This window comes from Parasteatoda tepidariorum, chromosome 6 (genome assembly GCF_043381705.1).
Source record: "Parasteatoda tepidariorum isolate YZ-2023 chromosome 6, CAS_Ptep_4.0, whole genome shotgun sequence".
Classification (NCBI taxonomy): Eukaryota; Metazoa; Arthropoda; class Arachnida; order Araneae; family Theridiidae; genus Parasteatoda; species Parasteatoda tepidariorum.
In genome coordinates this window covers 66352939-66377982 of record NC_092209.1, presented here as the reverse complement: position 1 = coordinate 66377982, position 25044 = coordinate 66352939, and the positions used below count along the sequence as shown (strand labels likewise).

Genomic DNA, 25044 nt, shown 5'->3' with positions numbered 1-25044 from the left:
ATATATATATATATGCAAGGTGTCCCGTAATCACCGCTCATAATACATATTTTTAGACCCCAGTTAAAAATGAAGTGAAAAAAGAGTACAAATTTAGATATAAGCGAAGATTTGATTGCATGAATAAACTTTGATGTGTTTCTAATAATCATACTTCAACTCCTCGTTGTTTCTTCCGGTAATCAAACAGGTTTTGATGTTTTCAGTCCCTCCATCTTCAATAATTTTGTATTAGATTTTGACAGCATTTATATTTTTATCCAAGACTAAATATTAAATTGCGATCCTTTAAGTGCAAAAAATGCATATAATTTTACATTAAGACATTCAATACAAAAAACTTTGCATTGTTAATTTCTGCTTCAAGAATTCGTCACAGTATTTTCTATAAAAAAATAATTCCTTTTGCATATTTGCACACAATTTCAATTAGATCTTAACTGTTTTATTCCTCAACCTACTGAAGTCAGGGGTAAAACTTACTGGAATTCCTGATACTTCAAGTATAACTTGTGGAACACAATCTTGCCAAAGCTCGTCGAAAATCTTTTGTTCTATTTTCCTTTTGAATTCTGGTGTATAAGAGTGTCCTTCTCTCATCTTGACAAAAAGTACGGCCCTGGTCTCACCATCATCTCTGTTCTGTCCTACACAAATGTAGTCCTGGATTTCTTCCATGTCGTGAACTAGGTGGTAAAATTTAAAACACACGATTTAATTTTAGTCACATAGCAACTGCTTCGATTCTAAGGAAAAAGTAACCACAAAAAACATAAAATGATTGACCGATAGAAAATTGGACACACATTATAGTGCAGGAAATATAGTAGCAGTATCAGCACTACGCTTCATTGTTATAAATTACGACAAGAAGTGTGCACCATCCAATGCGTGTAGCTGTTTGACGATTTCACATGAGAGCATTTAAAGTTGCTGTAAAGTCAGGAAAAGATGAATGCGTTAAGAATAATACGAAGTAGTACGCTTTTTAATGTTAGAAGGTAATGTGGACATAACTGAATTGTTGCGGTTTAAAGCGAACGTTGCCTATTATAGACAGTTATGAATATATGTAATGTTTTCATAAACGGTATGTGACATCGTTGTATTTCTCAATACCCAAGGTAAGCAGACATCTTGATCACCAATGAATTCCTATCTGTATATGATGAAACGATAATTGCTAACTGAAGACTCATCGTTGCAGCATTTTGCATAAGTAAAGAAACATTGCAGCAATCTCATTCCGCTATTAAAGTCATATAACTTAGCTTGTTCTCAGCGCAACTTTACATTCACTTTAAATGCTCTCATGCGAACTTGGTAATTATGGCTTTGCAACTATTAAATCCTATGTACGAAAGTTCACACTGGCATGCAATTTTGTAATATAAACGAGCACTCAAATTTCAACTCTAAAAACATCACAGCTACGTTAAAAATCAAGAACTCCATTGATCAATCACAATAAAGAGACCAAAAAAAAAAAAGATTAACGAAAAAAAAACAAAAAAAAAATTACTGCGCATAAGCTGCAAGTACATAAGACTCATAAAAATTAAAAAAATATATATATTTAAAAAAAACTAGAGAAATGTGTTTTTAAGGAGAAAAAAAATTATTAATAAAATTGTTTACCAAAATTTAAAAAAAAAGTATCGAAAATTAAATAAGAAGAAGTTATAATCTCGTTGTCAATTCACACGAACATATCCGCATATAAAAGTGCTTTCTAATATTGTATTAATACAGCCAAAGCAAAATATATCAATACAATAGTGCACGGAGCACCAAAAAAATTGAAACGAAAATATGACACATTAAACAAGAATTGCAAAATTAAGCATCAAGTAAAAAATAGAAAACAAAAATTCGATAAAAATACAGAATAAATCGCAAAATGTAACATATAAAACGAGTCGCGAATTTAGTTTTCAAATGTCTTATACATTTCCACTTACTAGCATCTTTCAAATAAGTAAGTAAGATATAATAAATAAGTAAGTAAGATATAATAAATAAGTAAGTCAGATATAATAAGTAAGATATAACAAATAAGTAAGTAAGATCATAATAGAGTGAAATAAGTAAGAAGACGCCATGAAATGCATCCCAGTATCCGCTATTTATGCTTTTATTTTCATAATTATAGATAAAATATTATTTATGACATTAATATATATAAACACTTTTCGAAAAAACTACCATTTGCATTAACTACCTGAAGCATGCTAAAAACAAAATTAAAAGATGCTTGGGCAAATTGGTTGGAATGGTTTGTTACAAAGCAGGGAACTTTGTTGAACTTAGTGATTAATTATAAGACTTTTTCAGAAAAAAATTTCTGGTTTCGATAATAGGATGAAGCCAACTGTTTGTTCTTATCTCATTCATTTTTTGTTCTCATAATTTTTAGAATCGTCGGTCATTTTCGCGACATCCGGTATTGGAATGGTAAGAAACCTATAGTACTTAAAAAAAAAAAACATTTTAATGGTTTTATTATTATTATTTTTTCAATTTATTTTGCTTGATGCACAATCTAAGTTAAAATTCTTAAATAATACTTTCAGAAAACAAGACTAAATTTTACAAACTTAACTTTAACTAAACGTGATTGTGTATTGCTTTTAATAAGAACTAAAATATCACTTACTTGCAAAATAAACATCTCCTGCACCAAATCGTTCTCCAAATTGCTTAAGCGTATCATCGCTAGAAGAATAATAATACATTCTTTCGTACACAAAGCTAATAATATTTTTAATATTTAATTTTTTTAAATATTCACTTCTAAACAAAGACAATATAAGATCTTTTAGGCCTACCCTGAATACAAAGTTCCGAAAAAGTTTCTAACATTTCAATTGGTAATATAAAGCAAAATAACTGGAAGAACTTTTGATAACATGATTAAAATTTAAAGTATTAGACTGCAAATGGACTAAAATTGATAAATAACTTGTGCAAAATATTATTTAAGACTTAAAATCTGATACAGAGAAACATTTTCTCAGAGACTTTATTTCGATGGAATTAGTTCCTAGATCACGCAAGAGCGGTCAAAACTTAATGCATCTTAATGTTTGATGTTTTTGCACTCTATTTTCGCGTTTCTTTTCTTTGTCATTACTCTAGCACTCAAAATCGTTTGTACTAATTAATAAAACTCGTTTACATTAAGACAGCATCAGGAAAAAACGTTTTTAATAATTATTTGCAAAAGATCAAAATTTTTTAACAGCGAGTCAAAAAATTTTAAGTAAGTAATTTCAATGGAAAATTTCATATTGTGATGAATGAAATTACACTGGATCAAATGAAATTCCGCTGGAATATGTGCTTTTTAGTACTAATGTAAAGTAAAATTATAGAAAAAAAGAGTAAAACTTAATAACTGTACTATAGTAATAATATTTTTGCTAAAGGAGTATTGCGAAATTTTATCATTGTCTTGATGGAAGTACATGCATAAGATCAAGTAAATAGAAATAAAGTAAAATTAAAAAATTTTAAATGAATTTAGAATAAAAACATAAGATAAATTAAGAATCAGTTGAGTTAAATTGAAAAAGAAGATCAAAAAAGAAGAAGTCAAACTAAGAACTAAGAAGCAAAATAGTATAAAATTTGGGTAGTGTTTTTGTTTTAAGGTCTTATTTTTTCTTACCTTCTGCCAATTACAACTAAGCCTTTTGTGTCCGGATTAATCCATATTTCATCGTTTTGACACCAAACACCTGAAATATAATTAAAAATAATTAAATTTAAATTAATCAATTGATCAATTTTTTTCATAAGGATTTGAACAATCCAACATTAATCTACAGCATAATATTTTTTAAAGAAATAATTGCTTAAACTTATGTGATTTTTTTAAAAATCTATTCCTAGATAAATTTATAAATATATTATTAATAATTACTCAAATGCATGGACATCACAAATGAATATTAAATACTCAAATCCAAAAGTAAACGATTTATGACTAACAGATCCCCAAATTCAAGTCCATCCCTAATCCTCAATCATAATTTACAAATTTCTTGTGTTTTTAAACCTGTCAAAAACAATTATTTGTCCTTAAAAAAAAAAACTTATTTTAGCAGATATACGAGTAAATCAATGAAAGGCTTATCGATTTTAAAGAATAAAGTGGATTTGATAGTCTTAATACATATAATATTCCTAATGGTATCAGGATTTAAAAAAGATTTTTTTAAAAATTTAAACTATCATTTAAGACCTCTAAAATTTAGACTCTTCCCAAATTACTAACATTACTGCGGATTTTTAAAATCCTAGTCTTAAATTAAATTAAAATATTTGCATATTAGTCGACACATGTTAATACTTACAGGAAAAGTTGACAAAAACGATATCTTAATCTTATCTTAAGGAAAACGAGATGGAAAAAGATTGCAAGATTAAGTGCTGAATGAAACCTGAAACATTTTATCTCCAGTTAGATTTGGCGAAAATTTTTTGATGTTTTCATTCTCACTTTCCTCAATAATGGTTTAACAAATTTTGATAATGTTTTTACTTGTTTTTCCCTTTGAAATAAAATCCTATTATTATTAACATTATATGCAAAGATATGTTATAATGTATTTTAATCAACACGATGAAACTGTTGTTTACCAGGATATTTGGATAAGTAAGTTTCCTTCATTATACTGTGATCTTCATCCTTCCAAATGAAAACCGGTAAAGAGGGGGTTGGTTTGGCTAGAACCATTTCGCCTCGTCTGTTCAGTACAGATTTACCTTAAAAGTAATTTACACAAAAATGTTTAATATGATAAATCATGTACATTAAGAAAAAACAAAGAATAAATCACTATTATTTTTAATCATATTTTTTTGAATTATGCACGAATCTAAGAATCCTAATGTACGTTCCGAAAATTCAAAGTCAGAATGTAGATCAATGACATAAAAAGCTTAAAAAGTTTTTTAAAAAAGGAGAAATTCAAATTTCAATGTAAAAAATAAAGCAGAAAATCTTTCTTTTCTTTTTTCTAATATTTAGAATATGTACACAATTGGAATATGTATTTGAAATGTACACAAAATTGTTTAATAGGATAAATCATGTGCATTAAGAAGAAAGAAAAAATAAATCACTATTATTTTTAATCACATTTTTTTTAAAATTATGCACGAATCTAAGAGTCCTGATTTACATTCAGAAAATTTAAAATTAGAATGTAGATCAAGTACGTAAAAAGCACAAAAAGTTTATTAAAAAAGGAGAAATTCAAATTTGAATATAAAAAGTAAAGCAGAAAAACTTTCTTTTATTTTTTTAATATTTTTATTATTTTTAATCATATTTTTTTACATTTTGCACGAATCTAAAAGTCCTGATTTACATTCAGAAAATTCAAAATTAGAATGTAGATCAATTACGTAAAAAGCACAAAAAGTTTATTAAAAAAAGAGAAATTCAAATTTGAATATAAAAAGTAAAGCAGAAACCCTTTTTTTTTATTTTTTTTAATAATTTTATTATTTTTAATCATATTTTTTTACATTCTGCACGAATCTAAAAGTCCTGATTTACATTCAGAAAATTCAAAATTAGAATGTAGATCAATTACGTAAAAAGCACAAAAAGTTTATTAAAAAAGGAGAAATTCAAATTTGAATATAAAAAGTAAAGCAGAAAACCTTTCTTTTATTTTTTTAATATTTTTATTATTTTTAATCATATTTTTTTACTTTCTGCACGAATCTAAAAGTCCTGATTTACATTCAGAAAATTCAAAATTAGAATGTAGATCAATTACGTAAAAAGCACAAAAAGTTTATTAAAAAGGGAGAAAATCAAATTTCAATATAAAAAATAAAGCAGAAAATTTTTCTTTTCTTTTTTTTAATATTTAGAATCTGTACACAATTAGAGTATGTATTAGAAATGTACACAAAATTGTTCAATACGATGAATCATATACATTAAAAAAAATCAAAGAATAAATCACTATTATTTTTACTCATATTTTTTTTAAATTATGCGCGAATCTAAGAATCCTAACTTACATTCAAAAAATTCAAAATTAGAATGTAGATCAATTGCAGAAAAAGCATAAAAGGTTTATATTAAAAAAGAAGAAATTCAAATCTGAATATAAAAAATAAGGCAGAAAACTTTTTTTTTCTTTTTTTTTAATATTTAGAAGATGAAAAAAACCTTTTTAATTATTTATATTTTGAATATTTCTGATAATTATTATAACTTAAGAAAAAACGTGATGTTTTTCTTTATTTAACGAAAATTAAGATTTGTATTAGGAGCTTTAACTCTCACAAAAAAAAAAATTAAAAGTTGCTTGGTAACAAAATTATTTATAGAACTTCATCTGGCAACAATTACTATTCCAAAACTTATCATACGTCTTCTGGCAATGAGAACGAGTTATCTTAAGTATTTCTCCAGCCTCTTATAGGACAGGTTGTCCATTTTATGTCTTCTAAGTGCTTTTTAGCTTTGAATATAATTTTTTTTTGTGTTTAAGTTAAACACCAAAGCTCTTACACATCAGTAAAGAGTTTGCAGAGCACCCTAATGTAGAAAACACCATCCATTGCGTGGCATTTAGGAAGTACATGCTTAAATCATTGTAAAATAAGAAAAATAATCGTTTTAGTATTGCTAACATTTTATTTTTATTAAATTTGTTTATTATATTTAACACAAACTGCATTTTCAGAAAATTATTTTTATAAAATTTGATGGCGCCACCTATCGGTTTGTAAAGTAACTACAGAGTTAAGTAAAGCAGTTCAAGAATTGGGTCAATATCAATATAACTGATGCAACCGAAAATAAAAATAAATAAACACGTTTACCTTTTTGATCAAAGCATTTCACATCCATTCCTAGGCCAGGAGCTTGAATTTCTCCTGCGTAACAAGGCAAATTTAAATCAAATCCGGAAAATGTTCCAAAACTTTCTGACGCACCTACAAATTAATTTAGTTAGACATCTCATAAAATAGAATAAAAAAATTGAAAAATGTTATGATTAAGCATTACCATATTGACTACAAGTGAATACGTTGCGTTTGACCTTTTCTTTGATGAATAAATAGTTTTGAACTTTAACAGGACTTCCACCCATAGTTAAAAGCTTTAAATTACTCATATCTAAATCTGATCCTAAAAGAAAGAGATAAAAAAAAGCGTTCAGGAAATGTATTAATTTAAAAAGGAAATATCAGAATTGTTAAATAAAAAGTGCTACCAGATGCTACAAAACTTATTTCAGATGCTACAAATACCATAAGATGTGGTATCTTGTAGTTTCTGGAAGAATTTTATTTAATCTCAATTGCTTTGAGCGATAGTTGTTATAAAAGCGCCATAAAAAGGGACTTTTTAGGATTAGATCCATGCAATAGCTTATAGTATTCGTATGTAACTCATTTGGTTTATTCTTTGGAAGGAATTAAGATGTTCCACCTGGCAAAATAATTAAAAGTAATATATGCAAGGTGTTTTGTAAGAACCGCCCTTAAAATAAATATTTTTGAATTTTCTAAAAAATGACGGTGGAAAGGAAATCACAATGGGGATCGCTAACTAATATTTAAACCAGGAACAAAGAAGAACCATACTGAAACTTATTTTGTCTGTACCGTATCTGAATCAATATGGGGGAAGGTAGAATCAAAATCATCTGAAGGCTCTTATTACCACATTTCAACTCTTCCCTGATTTTTCAGGCAATCAAACGTATTTTGATTTTTCTTTTAACTTGGCATTATTAAATCGTGATTCATCGAATTTCTATAACGGTTTTCCCTCGCTTAAACTTTCACTTGCAGTTTCTACTGGGCAGATTTATGACTTGATTTTTGACAAGGTTTTTAAAGATATAAGTTAAAACAAAACACACTCCATATGCACATACATATGTCTTATTATATAACTATAATTAACATGTCTTAATAACAAAGCAGTTAACTTTCCGCTATGAACACCTCACATCAGTAATGTCAACATTTTCCAAGAAGGAAGCATCACCATTCTTTTAACCCTGCGCCAAATGGCTGGAGTTTGATCCTCCGAGAATTCGTACTGAAAAGTAATGATATATCGTATGGTAATATATAAGTTTTGTTCTTTACTCTTGTGCTTTTTCTGCGGTTCAATGTTGCACATGTTTGTGCATGTATGTGTTTTTTAAATTTGAAGTCCATGAATAATTTTTAAAAAAAAATATAACCCCATTATAACTGCTTTTAAATTTATTATTACTAAAATTTATTATTACTAACATCAATTTATTAATTATTGCTGCAATTAAGTTAATCATAATGCTCACAACAATTCATAATGGATATCAAATTAAAAAAGTTGATTTAAGGTTCTCAAATAAATTAAATGAATTTATTTTAGGTTGCATATTGTTTAATTCGCTGTAATTTTCCTCATTTCGTTAAACATTTGAGAGACCACGCAGCGTCTGAAACTACGCGTTTTCACAATAAGATGATAATAAAAAATAACGAAATTCATCTCAAGGATTGCTAAACCATCAAAAAAGAGCATTAGTTTTAATTTCTGAAAATGTATCACATTTTTGCTTAAGAAATTTAAAAAAATTTGAAAATAAATAAATATAATAAAGTCTGAAGTAATTAAGAATATTTTCAAAAATGCCTATTCTTTCAACTTTGAATGATATTCTCCTCTAAAAATAATTTGTAAAATTACTTTTTTTGATATTATTATTAAAATTTACGAAAGGACTAAAGTCCCTATTATTGCATCATTTCCACATATTTATAAATATAACTTCATAACTCCAAAAATGTTCTGAACTTACCAGGAACTGTATTCATCTTTTCAAGCTTATCGGCAATAATTGTTGCAAAAAAAGAATAAGTAACTTTGTGGCGAGCAAATATTTCCCAAACTGTTTCGTCTTTTCGCTCATAAAATGGACAGCCAGCAAAAAGTAGCAGCTTTACGCCCCACGCGAGGCAAGGAACGAAAGTATCCCATAATGTCCATCCAACCTGCAAAAAATGGAAACAATAAATTTAATTCATATTAATTCTGGCGAATTAAAATAATATGTACATTGAGAAAAAAAAGTATGGTTAAATCTGTCAGAATTTGGAAACATTTACCGTGATTCTGGTTCTATGAGAACACCAAAAAGCTCGGTAATTTCACCGAAGCAATTTGGTAATGATTTTAGTGAAATTAACAGTAAAACATGGTTCCATAATTTGACATAAAATTAGGTAAATGTCGTAAAATTAGGTAATTATATCATCACACTTTAGAGCGTGGAATAGAAACCATTTATTCGGTAAAACTTTATTTAGCTCAAGGAATAAGAACCACTGAATAAGAACCAATAAGAACCAATAATAAGAACCTGAACTGAAATAAGAACCAATTTATCCGGAGAAATTAATTTTTCATTTCAGTTAATGGAATAAAAACCACTTATTCGGTTAATTTACTTTCCAGTTATGAATTTTATACTAGATGTGTGGTAATAAGAATTTTCTGTAAACCGTAACCATATGAAGGTTAAAATAAACAAATTAATGGTTTAAATACCGTATAATTTGGTTTTCAGAACCAATTTAAAAAAAAAAAAAAAAAAAAAAAAACTGGAAATGTAATAATGTACAGTACGGTAATTTCACCGGACTTTTTTCTCCTTGTACAAAATCAATCACTCAAACCAATGTTGATTGACCAATATTCAAGTTTTATTACACATGCTTTATGAGTTTTATTATAAAGTTTGAATATACAGAATCAGATTGAAATGGCAATCAACCCTTTCCCTTTCGGAAATTCTTTGTAACATTTAAAAATTAAAAATCATTCTTTAAAAGACATTTCAATTGGATTAAGAATTTACGGAAGTACTTTAAAAATTCAAATGCGATACTTATTCTTGGGATTTATTATCCAGAATTTTTTTTTTTTTTTTGTCGTGGTATTCCAGTGGTTAGAGAATCGAATTCCTGTCCGGAGGGGCCGGGATTCGATTCGCTAAGACCCACAGATTACAAGCGATATACGTGCTATTAAAATTTGTGGAATCGAAAGCCCTGTGCTCGGTCACTGACTAGTACCATGGATACAGGGAACTGGAGAAAATTTCCTTCCTCTTCAAATCTATCTCTAAATTGAGGATGTAGCTTTACGAATGAGATCCCCTCTACATTGGATTAAATTCCGATGACATGGCTTCGGTTCTGCCTCGGGGATGTTTTCCAGACTGCTGTCAATAGCCCATTGTGCAGTTCTACTGCGACGTAAATAAAGAACCTACCAAAATTATTTTTTTGAAAACAATCAATTCAACATTTGGAAAATTAACATCAGTTGGATTTTTTTTCTGAAGATCCGCGCACTGGAATTTTCTCGCAAAAGCTTTCAAAAATATTTATACAAATATCGTTACACTTTGAGAAATCTTGAAAGATTTTCAATAAATGCAAAATATTTAAAATCGTGATCAGAAAAATATGAAACTACAGTCTTAGTAAATTCCACTTTTACTTTTTTTCTTTTCATTTTATATAATATTTTGCTTTTGATGAGAAAATTAATCCTTCCTTCGTAGTAGTTAGTTTATAATAGTTCTGTGGCGTTTTTCAGCAATGGATTTGTCTTTCAAAATAAATTATCAAATTGAAATTATAATAGCATTGATTGAACTATTTTAGTATTTCTAAGAATAAACAATTGGTTTTTGTCCAGTTAAGTACGTCATGAGTATTCTGACTTGTATTAAGTTTGTCTAAACTCTGCAATATTTCTAAGAAAAGGTTGCAATCGTTGTACTACTTATCGCTGTACCACGTCTTTCTGATATCCATAGTTTGTTAATATAAAAAAAAGTGGAAAAAATTTGAAAATTTCGTACTCTCTTGCATAGGAATTCGTTTTGGAAGGGAATTAACTCCAGATCAAGATGACGATATTTTAGCTTCAAAAAGTATACTACACTGAGAAAAAAAGTATGGTCCAAATTACCCGAATATGCTAAAATTTATCGAGTCTCTGGCTCTATAAAAACATTGAAAAGTTCAGTAATTTTCACTGAAGTGCTTTGGTAATGATTTTGGTAAAAATTAACAATAAAATATTTTTCTTAATGAGTGATAAAGTTTGGTAAATGTAACAAATATTGCGTAGTATAAAATGCGCAGTTTTTATTCCCTAAAGTATTATGATAAAATTTGGTAATTTTATCATGATACTTTAGAGCATAAGTTTTGTATTTTTACTAAATATGGGGTAATAAGAACAATAATTTTGGGAACTAAAATTTCATGTAAACTGTTACTATACGAACGGAAATGTTAACAAATGAATGGTTTAAATAGCGTATATTTTGGTTTTATTAATCAATGTTTTTTTTACGATAAGTGTCATTATCATACAGTCCGTACAGAATTTTTTTTTCTCCGTGTAAACAGTCATTAGGGTGAGGCTGCTGTCCATAGCTATAAAATAATGGAGATGGCCCAATGAAGTAGTCGGCTCTAATAGAGCAATCTACCTCAAAATAAATTTTAAATTATAAATTATGAAAATAAAAAAATATGTATTCTTACTGGATAGCACGTATATACAGTATCACCACACTTCAAATTCCAATAGAACGCAATGCTTACTAAGTGAGAAATCAGGGTCTAAAGATGGTAGATAAAAATTAATAATATAAATATATAAAACTAAAAAAAATATAAGAATTTGAAGAAGAATATTTTTTTCAAGTTGAAAAGCATATCGAAAATAATACTTTATATCAAACTTTTGCTCAACTCCTTATCTTAACCAAGAAATTTAAAGCTAACAGCTTAATTTTGTAAGAAATCTATGTCATTATACTTGCAAGTACATGATAGAAGCATGCACATATAACCTGTAATTCATCATGAACATGCCATTTACAATTACAAACTTCCGATTTAAAATTACATTTCCATAAACTAATAGTCGACAAATATTTAGAAAAGTTAAACGTTTCTAGAAAATGTTACGTAAAGTTTTCAGAAAATAAATATACGGAATATAAATGCTGGCTGGGCTCCTGTATATTAGCTAGTATTAAATTATTTTATTGTTACGGATAATAAATATTGGTGAAGAACGTCACAGAAATATAAACTTAGGCATGAGCAAATAAGTGTACAGATGACGTAACCAAGATAGGGCATGCTCAATCGCACAATTAATCATATTAAATAAGAGCATTTCATATAAGATAAACGGATGAGATGAGCATTAAATTCCAACAATAATATAAATTAAAATAATTTAATAATATTTCACAAGTATTTGCTTTTCAATAATTCAGAGTAAGTATTCAAGCATCCAAATTCTAATTCTACAATATTATTTCATAATTTACAATATTCTTTCATAATTTACAATATTCTTTACTAATTTTGAAATTTTTTTCATTAAAGCAAAATTTTTTAAAAATAAACTTTTAAATTATTATCTATCCACTAATTCAACTCTTAAAAAAAAGCAAGGTTATGAAAGCAATCGAAAATATTTATTATATTTATTTACTCCAGCTGAATGGACAGGTCCTTTTGGAAGACCAGTTGTGCCAGATGTAAAATTAATAGCCACTGGATGACTGAATGGCAACTGCTCGAATACCAGTTCTGGTATGGTACCATCGGCATTCTTACCACTATCTAGAAAATCTTCTAGCAGAATACTGAAAAAAAATAGGAAAGTTATTAATTGACTTCAAAAAATTAAAGAAATAATCACACTCAAAAATTATTATCACCCGCACAATATCCTTAATTACTATCCTATTATTAATAGTGTTTAATATCTTGCCTAGTTACCAGTTAATTCAAGCAAAAGAATGCGAATAAAGCGTTTTGCTTTATTTATACATAGCACAACGTATACTTTATCTTCATTAGGATAGTGACCAGATGTCTTTAATTTTTTACATATCAAAAATTTTCAAATTGATGATGTTAATATTTATTTATTCCAATAACCACAATAAAAAACAAAAGATTAAAATTGTATTGATTGATTCAATATTTTATTAGATTTTAGAGATTTCAAAGTAAAGTTATTTTTGAACGAAAAATATTTTTTTTAACAATTTAAAAGTTATGATTTAATATAATAAACTAGAAATAATGGAAATACATTAAATTCGAGCTTCCAAAAAATTGAACCCTTATCTTATTTATAACGATAGTGAAGTTTTCACTTTTGTAACAATTTCTTCCGATTATTTACAAGTTAGCTAAACTATTACTATTTACAAGTTACTATTATTACTAGTTACTATTTACAAGTTAGACGTTTTTGAAAAGATTACATTTTTAATCAAGTTGATTTATCTAAGAGAAAATATCCCAGAAACATATTTGAAAGCTTTTTATAAATCTGCATATTTTTGGTGGTGTGTAGAATGTTTCTGAAACATGCATAAGATGCGTTTTTGGTTGTGTGTGGCTGTAGGGTTAAAGCAAATAACTATTTAAATACAAGACTTAAAAGGGCTTCAAATACAAGACTTAAAAAACAGTTACCTTTTTGGAATATCTGATAAATCACGACTCTTAGTTTCTTGTTTCGTTGCTACAATGATAACTTTCTCAATTGAAGGAGCATCTGAAAATTTATTAATTTAGCAAGTCGAATGCACAATTCTCAATTACAAAATGCAAAATGGCTAGTTTTGGTTTTCTTAATAACAACTGAATCGATTTTCGAACATTTTTTTTTCTTTTATTTTGTTTCCTTTGTAGCAGGAACTATTTAAACATGATTCAATTAATTCTTTTTCACATTTTTATAGTTTTTGATTTTTGTTAATGTTAAAATTTAACAAAAAAATTGATTTTAATATAGGTGTTAAAACGGCTGAATCGAATTTTAAAAAAACTAAAGTCATGGTTAAAGTTAAGTTATGGTTTATTGCTATGGTGTTCAATTCAATATGGGATTTCTTTTTACCTTGAAATTTTAAGTTGAGTCAATTTAATTTAAAAGTTTAATAAAGATGGAAAATAGGATAAATTAATATTCTAATAATAATGAAGTAAAAAGTTATAATCTAAATAGCAATAATTAAGTATTCTAGAAGAGTATAGAGGAGTTAAACAAACAGAAATTTAAAAAAAATCCGCAATTTTTTTTTTCCTTCAATAATTTACATAACTTATCGTTTCTCATCTTTAGGTATCCAAATTATTTTTGCATTATAATTATAAATTTTTAGTTAATAATTATTATAGTAATAATTCTTTACTTACTAGAAACAATCTCCGCCAGATAATCAATATTGGAGAAGTAAGCACCATTATCAACATGTTTGTCAATAGAAATTAGGAATTTCGCTTCCATTTTGTTTAAAATGTTTAATGCAGCCTAGAACAAGAAAAAAAATTATTTTTATAAATGGGTCAACTTACAAATAGCATTTTAAAAGTTCACCGTTTGATTTTATTGCTTTTAGAATAAATAACATATTAATGACTTGAATACGATCAAAAGGTTTTAATAATAATCCCCGTAAACTATTCAAGTGAGTTTGGTTGTTGAGTATGGTTTAACCCAATGAATCAATATGCTTACTTACAGCTGTTTAAATTAAAAAAGGTTTTTAATATTAAAAATCTGCAAAATAATTTTTGCCTATAAGTACAGGTCAACGAATTAGTTTTTTCCAAGTTCCATCCCTTAACTTATTGAACAGTTCTGATAAAAAGAAGTCACAAAACAGCTGTTTTTTTATTTATGAATGATAGATTTTTCTTCCAATGTTGAAGAGCGGACCGAATTCTGAGTTTATGACTTCAGTGTTCAACTCCATAGCTTTGTAATTTTGAACCCACCCCAGAAGACAAGGGGACTCCTGTAACAAGTTCAAGCATTGAAGCAAACTAGTCTTTGTGGAAGTCTTTTTGTTGGAACTCACGTGCATTTGCGTTACATGGAGAGGAAGACCTCCCACGGTTTGTCCGATATCAAGGGGATTCTAACACACTATCCATCTACCACTAAGAATAGTTTACATCAGCACCGTCGTCGATGCGAGACGGGAGCAAAATTCGTATCAACCAGCCACCTCTAGGATTCGAACCTGGGACACCATTGAGAGGTGAACGCTTTATCCCCTCAGCCAACATGACCCCCCATTGATATTTTAAAATTAACGAAGTTGTTAGAAAGCATACTTTTCACTATCTTAAAAGGTGTTAAACATCTTCTCAGTCAATAAAAAAACACCAGCTGCAGCAGAATGTCTGGAGCAAATTTGCGAGATTGAAAATATATACTGTTAGAATTTTGCTTCCGAAATTACTGTAAAGTAACCGGCAGAAGTCTGTCCATCAGATAAACCATAAAGTTTATGGTAGGAATATTTTTTTTTACCGTTACGGGTTTAAAACCGCTTACAACTGGTACTGTTAAAAAACCGTGAAAACAATACAGCTTTGGAAACCATTTACGACTTAGTTTGAAAGTAATAACCATGAAAATAAAACTTAAACGTATATTGAAGCTCTGTGGGTGCCACGCCATTTATTCGTGAATGTTAATTTCATATTCTGACAGCCCAGAGTGATTGACAGAAGAGTGTAGAACATTGAAAATTTCTTCATGTTTAGAAGGAATGAAAGAAATATCATGGTGTCAACATTGGGATTCAAACCCCTGATGAGCCGGTCATGAGATTGACCGGTCATGAGATTGACCGATTAGTTTTTTCAACTGCAGGGCATTCCCAGCTGCATGGAACAAAATGGCTTCATAAGATGAGCCTAGTTGGCGTGGTTAGAAACCTGGTTATTAAACCGTATTAGGTAAAAACAATCAAGGAACGATTCTTCTCACGCTAAACAGTTTGAGTATCCTCTTTTTTACGGTTATGTGACTGTTTTGGTTAAATATAGTTAAAGAACAATGAAATAAATTGCTGTTTAACCATTTTACCGAAAAATTTATAACAGGGCAAAGGGTAAGCATACATTTTCTCTTAAAATTCTCTTTACAAAAAATCAATCACTTTTGGAATGTACTGCAATATTTAAATAAAATAAATTACTTCAAATTAATATTTGAGCCTTACTAGCTATAATTTTTTTTTAAATTCTATTAAACATAAAAAAGAGGAACATTTAGCAAAATATAAATTTATGCAATAAGTATTACACATATTACTGCATCTTACAAATTCAAAGTAAATTATGCAAAAATAAGTTGTATTTGCAAAGTTTTTAGCACGTTATACAAAACATCACCTTTGTAAAATAAAGCGGTTATAAAACTCAACATTTATCTACTTTTCATTTTCTCAATATTAACCAAATAAATATTAAATAAGTGATAAGCTTAATGTTTTCTTTCCATGAATACTAAGTTTGAAATAACTGAAGTTCATAAATGCTACCTTAGGGCCAAAATATGGCTGTGGACCACCAAATATAGCTCCTATGCTTGCAGCTGCCAGAAAAGTGAAAATAGATTCTTTTCTGTTAGACATATAACCTGAAAATAATAATATAACCTGAGACATACAATTGAAGGATAAAAAATCTAAGTTCATTATCATTTTAGACACTGTGACTGATCATTAAAAGAAAAAATTGAATAAATTATTGAGGAAAATGTAAAGGGGCATTTTAATGTACTTGAACAATTTAGGGACATTAAAAGAGAAAAATAACAAAACAAATTTAAAGCAAGAATTTCATGTACTCTTATTAATATTATCCGTTTAAAAAGAGAGTGTACAGTTTCACAATTTTAAATGCTGGACTAATAAATGAAAAAAATAAAGACTGAAAAATTAGTCGACAAAAATTAAAGTATCAATTTAGTATATTTGAGCAATTAAGGTAAATTCAGCCAATAACATTAATCAATAACCAGACGAGTTTAAAGCATGAATTTCTGTGGCTCTAATTAGTAAAGTTAATATATACATATAAAAGATCACCACATAGATACCCCACGATAAAAAAATCGGGTCTTTTATGCTCTTACAGCAATATTTTTTTGTGTAATGTAATATTAAACTTAATTTAACTTCAATTATAATTACTAACACTGGAATATGAAAAAATAATTGAAATGTTTTATAGACCAAGTGGAACGATCATTTTTCTGCAAAAAGTTGCAATAACATTTAATATTATTTAAATAAAATTACAATCAAAACCAAATTTTTTACAAAAACCAATTACATAAAAAAATTCTCTTAATTTTTTTCGTATTTTATAACTATATTCGTACTTTATTTATTTTAACACTGAATAAAATGGTTAACACTGAATATTAAACACTGAATAAAATGGAAGTTCACAAAAAATTAAATAAACAACAATAACAAAAATAAAAACAGTCGAATTTCAATGCCCGACAGACCAAAAAGCATTTGATTTTTATTTCCACATAAGTTAAGTTTCTTTTTTATCATTTTAGAATAGGCTGAACAATCATAAGATTAGAATTGTTTTAAAACGAATAGAAAAAGGAACTATTTTGTTTTAAAAATTCGTTTCAAACCAGTTTTATTTAGAGATTTTTTCGAACTAATTAATATTATTTTCTTAGGCTATACCGCTTTCAACTGTCACTAAAAAATTTTTGTCCGTTATTAAGCTTTTCTCGTTAAAGTTATCACGTTGCACGTTGCAATAGATGTCAACAAAAAAATTCAAATTCTTTTATGGCAGAAAATGTCCTTGAATTTCTCTAAAAACATCTAATAATTTTTTATGTGAATTAGAATATCAAAAAAAAAAAAAAGAAAATGGAAATGCGCTTATTTTTTTTTAACAAGATAATTTTATCGAACGTAAGGTGACCAGACGTTCTCAAGTCTTGAAGAAAGTCCTCAAATTTCATTGATTGTCCTCAATAATTTTCAAACTTTTTAAGGACCGAAAATGTTTAAATTTTAACATGCGCTCTCAAATGCGCTCAAATTTCTCGGAAAATATATACTATTTTTTAATATGCTGTAAAATATATTAAAAAAAAATCAAAAATGAGTCTGTTTTTTTAAACAAGATAGTTTTGTTTTACTTACAGAGAGTACAAACGAAAAGCGAAAAAGCATCATTCTAAAACTAACAAACTAAAACGCCATTTTCGTATTTTAAAATAATTCCAGCAAAAAATAAACACATTTTATTAACCATATACCCATTCATTTCATAAGGTTTTAAATGAAGGATATTGTATGATATTTTAAAACTGCTTAGTAATGAAATCAAGAGTAATAAAGATAGATATGACAAGATATTAATTATCAACAGAAAAACCTTTGTTGCACATATAAATTACCATTTCAAATAATTATATGGGTGTTTTCAAATCGTAAAATTTTTCTAGGGCGCTCAGCTGTTTTGTTCTCAAATTATGGTTTATAAATCTGATGACCTTTACTTTTTAGATTATGAAAAAAAAAATTATGAATTAAAAATTTCCCCAAAAATTCTGCTTACACGCAACTGTATCTCCTTTCTGTAAACCGTGCTTTCGAAAAGCCGCTGCATATCGTCGGACTTCTTCGAACATTTGGGCATAGGTTACGATGTCGTCCTCCCCGCCATCTTCTTCATCTAGAATAACAAACAAAATACGTTTAAAATATCACATTCAAGGAGAAAAAAACACTCTGGATCTTTGGGTAAATCGGGAAAAGTTACTTGTTTGTGTTACATACCGATGCATACTAATGCTTCTCTATCGTCTCTGTATCTCAGAATGTTCTCAGCAAAATTAAACAATGCCCCGGGAAACCACTCGTTGTCCATAAATCCATCACCAGTTTTTATAAATGCCTGAAAAACATTGCACCTTAAGAAGATCTACATCTGCACCACATTAAATTTTCAAAGTCTTTAATAATACACTGTCAATTTGTAGTTGATAGAGTATTAACAATGTGTAAAAAAATGTGTAGAATGTTCTGCAATCATCGCCCTTACTACATATTTTTAGAAAATATGATAAATAATCAAATTGAGAGAAGTACACATTAGAGGTCAAAAATTACTATTTAAACAAGAAATAAATAAAAGCGTTGAATCTGACGAATAACGATTGAGAAGGGTGTTTCATTTTGTAACCGGCTTTGAAATCAAAGCCTTTTCGAATTTACGACAATCAATGTTTAACTGAATGGCCTTATTAAACCGGTGGACAAAATTAAGAGATGGAAGACATTTTCCCAAATATCTGAAATACTAATGGTTACTGAATAAAATACTGAATATAAATAAATGAAGTTTGGCATGGATATAGCTTATTCCATGATAAAGTATGCAAAACGAAAATGAAAGTGCCAATCACTGGCAAGACCTATTGCCAACAAATCCAATGTAGTCTGAACTTAAGGATAAAAGATGACAATAAAAGTGAGACTTGTACAGTGTGTGTTGCCTCTAGTATGGTGTATGGTCACCCCTGACAGACAGACAGACAACGAGTATGCATGCTCTTAATAAGGGAGTTAAGGAGGACTTGTGGAAGACCCTTCCATTCTTCCACCAGAGCAATTTTTAACTCCAGAATGGTTCTGGGGGGAGGTTGGGGCATCGCAATAGCTCTCCCAAGAGCATCTCAAGCATGTTCAATAGGATTCAAGTCAGGGGATTTAGCTGGCCAATCCATTCGTTGAATATCCTCGCTTTCCAGATACTCATCAACCATGAGAGCCCATTGTCTTCAATAAAAATGAACTCAGGGCCAACAGCGCCCCTTAAAAGACGCACATAGGGCTCTAGGACCTCCTGCCTGTACCGCTGGCATTCACGGAACCATTGTCAAACACATGGAGTGGTGTGCGGGTATCTTGCATGTGCGAATGAATGTGCGAAAATGCTTTCCATCTCTTAATTTTGTCCACCAGTGTATTTTGAACCCACCCCCATGGACAAGGATGCACCTGGATCAAGCATTATTACAAACTAGCCTTCGTGGAGAACTTTTGGAAGGAACAATCCCTCATTAATATTACATTGTGAGGAAAACCGCGAAAACCTTCCACTGTTCGTACGATGACAAGGAGAGTCTAATTCATGATCTGTCTACCACTGAGGATATTTTACGACTGCATGAGGATTACTGTGGTTGGAGACAACATTAAAAAAAATAAATTTAAACCAGTTTAAACCAGATGAAACTAACCACCATTCTTCTACTTTAAGTTTTCTCTCGCATTCCAGTATATATTACGATTTTTTTTAAATCTCGTCTTCTTTGTTAATGATTCTTCTTTGTTATTAATTAAATTGAGCACACAGCTCGTTTCGTTTTTTTAAACTTGTTTAAATGCCATTTTGGTATGTATATATTTTTATTTTTGACAAGGATTCTAAGAATGTTTTATTAAGGATGGTTATTACAGAGCAGTCTGTATAGTGGTATTTTGCAGGAAACCTTAAAATCATGCTTATATGCTAATTTTTAAATTACCTGATCATAAGGCCTTGATGCAATTATGTCAAAATATTTCCAACATTCTTCCCAAAAATTCGGAAAATTTTCTACGCTCCATTTATGAAGGTCCCAATATGAATCTAAAACGGGAAAAAAAATTTTTTTTCATTGAAATACATAAATTAATAATGACTCAAGATTCAAACAATATCAACATTGATTTAATGGCTATATCCAATATTTGTTTTGCATAATGGCGGACACTGGGGTCCATTTCCCATTGGCATCAGAAATGCCAGAACTGCTACTCTCTTTTCGTTACCCAGTGAGCACCTATGGGCAAGCCACGGCTGTGGAGCAGCATCGCCCACGTTACACAACCACAAACCCGTTTATAGGGTGGGTCACAATCACACAATCACACAGAAGAAAGGACATAGAACAGAGAGAGAGAGAGAGAAAGAAATATCCATACCTTGAGCGGGAATCGAGCCCGCTACCATCGGCTCCGCAGTCAGGCACGCTGACCACTCGGTCACATGGTCGGCATATCCAATATGGTATTGCTAGTCAATTTCCATTAAATCGCTCGGATTCACCGAACAAATGTCCAGTCTGTGGATTTATCTTTCAAACAACTTTTTTTTTCCCTCTGAAATTACCTTGACTTTTTAAAAGCGTTCTAAACATTTTCACCTTGTTAAAAATTATTTACTCTAAATGAACTTCATTATTCTTTACGTTTCTTCATATTCTTGCTGGGAACATTCATGAGACAGGCCAGTTCTGAATGAGTTTACAGCAAGGTGATTGGACGTCCGCAAATTTCATTGATTGTGCTCAAAAATATTCAAATTTTTTAATGGACAAATAAGTGTTTAACATGTGTTCTCAAATGGTCTCGAATTTCTCAGAGCAGTAAAATCTTTCATGCGCAGGGCATTATCAAAATAATTAAAAAGCGCATGTTTTTTTAAACATGTTTTTCTTACGTAGAATACAAGAGAAAAAAAGTATCTTGTTATAAAGAAAATAAATAAAAAAAACCAGATGAAAATGCCATACTCATCTTGAAATAATTGCAGCAAAAAATTAAAAAAATTTTAAAAATGATGTACTTCCTCATTTTACATGATTGCAAATATTGTATATTATATAATATTTTAAACTACTACGTAATGAAATCAAATGTGATGAAGATAGTTCTACACTTAACATTACTTATTTTTAAAAAAAATTGTTGCACATTTAAATTAATTTTTTTCATAAATAAATTAGTGTTCTCAAATCGTAAAATTTTTTCAAGGGAGCTTCGTTGATTTGTCCTCAAACCGTGATTGATAAATCTGGTCACAATGGTGACAGTGAAAAAACTCTTTGAAATTGAGTGACACGAGCATCATATTGAATCAGTTGACTAATTCATTAGGTTGTAAAAATACTCGCCATTTTCATCTAAATTATTTTAAAATTGTTTTTAACGAAACAATTTTTCCTGTTAAGCGTTGTACCTTTCCTCAACTTAAGTTTTATAATTTGTTTATAATTTGCACCTTTCTCAACTTAAGTTTTATAATTTGTACCTTCCTCATCTTAAGTTTTGTAATTTTTTTATAATTTGTACCTTCCTCATCTTAAGTTTTGCAATTTGTTTATAATTTGTACCTTCCTTATCTTTAGTCTTATAATTTGTTTATAATGTGTACCTTCCCCAACTTAAGTTTTATAATTTGTTTATAATTTGCACTTTCCTCAACTTAAGTTTTATAATTTGTACCTTCCTCAACTTAAGTTTCATAATTTGTATCTTCCTCAACTTAAGTTTTATAATTTGTCCTAAGTTTTATAATTTTTTTTAATACTAAAGATCTTTTTTTCTTGTACAGACAACAAATTCTTGTTTATAGATTAAAAATTCACGTCAAATGTTTTAAGAACATGTTTATCATAGGTTTTTAGGTAATACTTACTGTTAAAAAGTCGGGATCAAATTGCGGTATAAGGTACCAACGCTTTGAACGCAAAACTCTACTTTATCGTAATATATTATACCCTAAACTTCACAGTAATATTTATTTAATTAGAGTGATTCAGTGAATTTAAAATAAATATTACTGTAAAACTTACGGTGTATCAGAGTTTTTGCTCCATAACATGTTCCGGTAAAAAGTGCCGGCACCCTAAGTACACACTTCTTTACTGTAATTTTTCGCAGTCCACATTTCATAACTTCAAAAACAAATTATCTCATCAACAAATACCCGAGAAAATAGTTTAAACTTCAAATAAAACTTCAACTTTTTCTCCCCTGCGATGACAGTTAAAATTAATCACGTTTCAAATTTAATAATAAAAGTTTGTTTCAATATGTGTGTATTTTTTAAAAAAAAATATATGAGTTTTTGTAAAAACGAAAATATAAAAAAAAATCTTGTTTTACTTACCAAATTTTTGGTTGTATTTCTGTTCAATTATCTTACTGAACTTTTCAAGAGCAGTATTGGGCACTTTTTCATTCCAAATCAAAATAGGTCCCTTATTATTCAAAGAAGGAGATTTGGATTTCGGTTTTGCATCTAAAATAAAGCAAGAAGAGATCATGTTACTAATTTCATAGGATTTCAGAATATCTTTGTTGTTGTGTTTACAACCAAAAAGAAGTAGCTCCCTTAATCTTTATAAAATTTTACTCAACACTAAATAACGATCTTTTTGATAATTTTGATTAAGGATACGAAAGATTAAAGATAAACAGAATTTTTTTATATTGTGGACTAACTCTACAAGGTTGCAATTTTCAATTAAAACAAAACCTCTCTGTTAAAAAGTTATTTCCCATGTCATCACACAATTCTTGAACTTAAACTGATTTTTAAAAAAGAAAAACTGAAAAAAATACTTTAATGTAGTATGTTGTTATTTTCGACCATTACTTTTATCGTTTAGAAAATCTAATCTTTACACATTTTCAAATTCTTATAAGATATTAAGATACTTTTTTGTTTCATGACATATTATTATATTATATATTTGTTTTATTTACGTGCTAAATAAATTCCGAATAAAATTTCCGTATAAACACTTTGGTTGCATCATCCAAAAACTTCTTTTTTATTGTAAATTATAATACTCTGGCTTTTGCAGTATGTATTTAATTTGTATGATTTAGTGATTATACGGTAACTATTACTGTATTTAGTCCCATAGCATAATTCGGTAAAAATGGATTTTACGGAAAAAAGTTATTTGATTCGGAATTTTTTGCTGTACATTTTCTTTTAAGTATACAAGACCTCGAAAAATGAGAAAAAAAACATTTTGTATGAATAATTAATAAAAAAAACGCAGCTTTTATGACAGGAGTATAAGAAATATATATTGGGCAGTTTTCGAGCATGAGATAGATCTAAAGTTCTGAGAACAAACAAGCTCTTATTTGATATTCACAGTAAACATTTTAGAGTAAATCTTTAGTTCTGTTTTGTGACAGAGTTAATATAAAATATCGCCAAAGCTTTCCATAAAAAATAATTTTTCCTTCCAAAAGGGTCAATTTTGGACATTCATAGTGTCAATCTTAGTTGAGCGGGATTAACTGGAGGGGAAGGAGCCTGGTCAAAGACAGGGAAGTGTGGAGATAAGGACTCGAGGCCTTATGTGTGCCAGTTCGGCACGAAGAGGATAAGTAGGTAAGTAAGTAATGTAAATTGCGCCACTGTAACACCAAAAACTTTTTTTAACTAATGTCTATATGTTTACAAACGAAAATAAAATGATAAATTTTAAATAAGATAGTCAGTTGATAATATCTTTCATAAAGGGCAACAATAGATAAATTATATAACTCTATGAAAGAGCACTGTTTGTTAAAAGAATATTGAACTTTGCATTGTTTCCAAATAGGTACTTTTTATGCTTCGAAAATTTTTTATTAGATAACAGTACTATACATAAGAAAATTTTATGTCCTACATAGAGACTGTGGTATTTTACATCTAAAATGCTTCTAAAAACCGATCTTACGAACAATCTGAAAAAGAAGTATATTTTCATATTGCCTCAAAAACTTTTATCTGAAACACTAAAATCTGTCGGATATTAATCAAAAATGAAAGTTATTTATTTTGCTTTTTGTTTTGTTATTTGTAAAATTTGTTTAGATAAGAAAAATGCACGATATATAAGCATATATATATATATATATATATATATATAAGCATATATCTATATATATAAAAATCTCTCGTCACAGTTTTAGTGGTTAAACTCCTCCTAAACGGCTGGATCGATTTTGATGAAATTTTATACGTATATTCAGTAGGTCTGAGAATAGGTTTATAACTAATGTTTTTTCATATTTTGGGCAAATTTAACGTATATTTTAAATATATCTTTATTTAAACGATTCCAAACTAGACGTAGAAACATAATTAATCAAAAGTAATATTCACACACGTTGCAACAAGTCATATTAAACTTTAATACTTACGCTCGCCCTTAAAAGAAGAACATCAAATATATTTGCAAGTATGTGAATAAAGGCAGTAATATGGCAGTATTTCGAGTTGAAAATACCAATGTGACTGCTCTTCCAGTGAATAACAACG

General features: G+C 28.7%; 1 protein-coding gene across 2 annotated transcripts in view; it reads right to left on the bottom strand.

Moving 5' to 3' along the window:
• The window catches only part of LOC107445597 (acetoacetyl-CoA synthetase-like), a 47587-nt gene that overhangs the window by 9226 nt on the left and 13317 nt on the right, over nt 1-25044 (bottom strand). The window contains exons 2-17 of one of the 2 annotated variants that reach the window (XM_043047900.2): nt 22882-23013; nt 20474-20577; nt 18720-18837; nt 18499-18615; nt 16437-16534; nt 14296-14410; nt 13570-13651; nt 12572-12725; nt 11605-11682; nt 8838-9030; nt 7043-7165; nt 6856-6969; nt 4645-4770; nt 3671-3740; nt 2657-2715; nt 484-686 (exon numbers count right to left, since the gene is read on the bottom strand). In XM_043047900.2, the coding sequence (XP_042903834.1) occupies nt 484-686; nt 2657-2715; nt 3671-3740; nt 4645-4770; nt 6856-6969; nt 7043-7165; nt 8838-9030; nt 11605-11682; nt 12572-12725; nt 13570-13651; nt 14296-14410; nt 16437-16534; nt 18499-18615; nt 18720-18837; nt 20474-20577; nt 22882-23013 (1886 nt within the window). The remainder of the gene's footprint in view (nt 1-483; nt 687-2656; nt 2716-3670; nt 3741-4644; nt 4771-6855; nt 6970-7042; nt 7166-8837; nt 9031-11604; nt 11683-12571; nt 12726-13569; nt 13652-14295; nt 14411-16436; nt 16535-18498; nt 18616-18719; nt 18838-20473; nt 20578-22881; nt 23014-25044) is intronic. The other variant, XM_043047899.2, reaches the window with a different exon arrangement.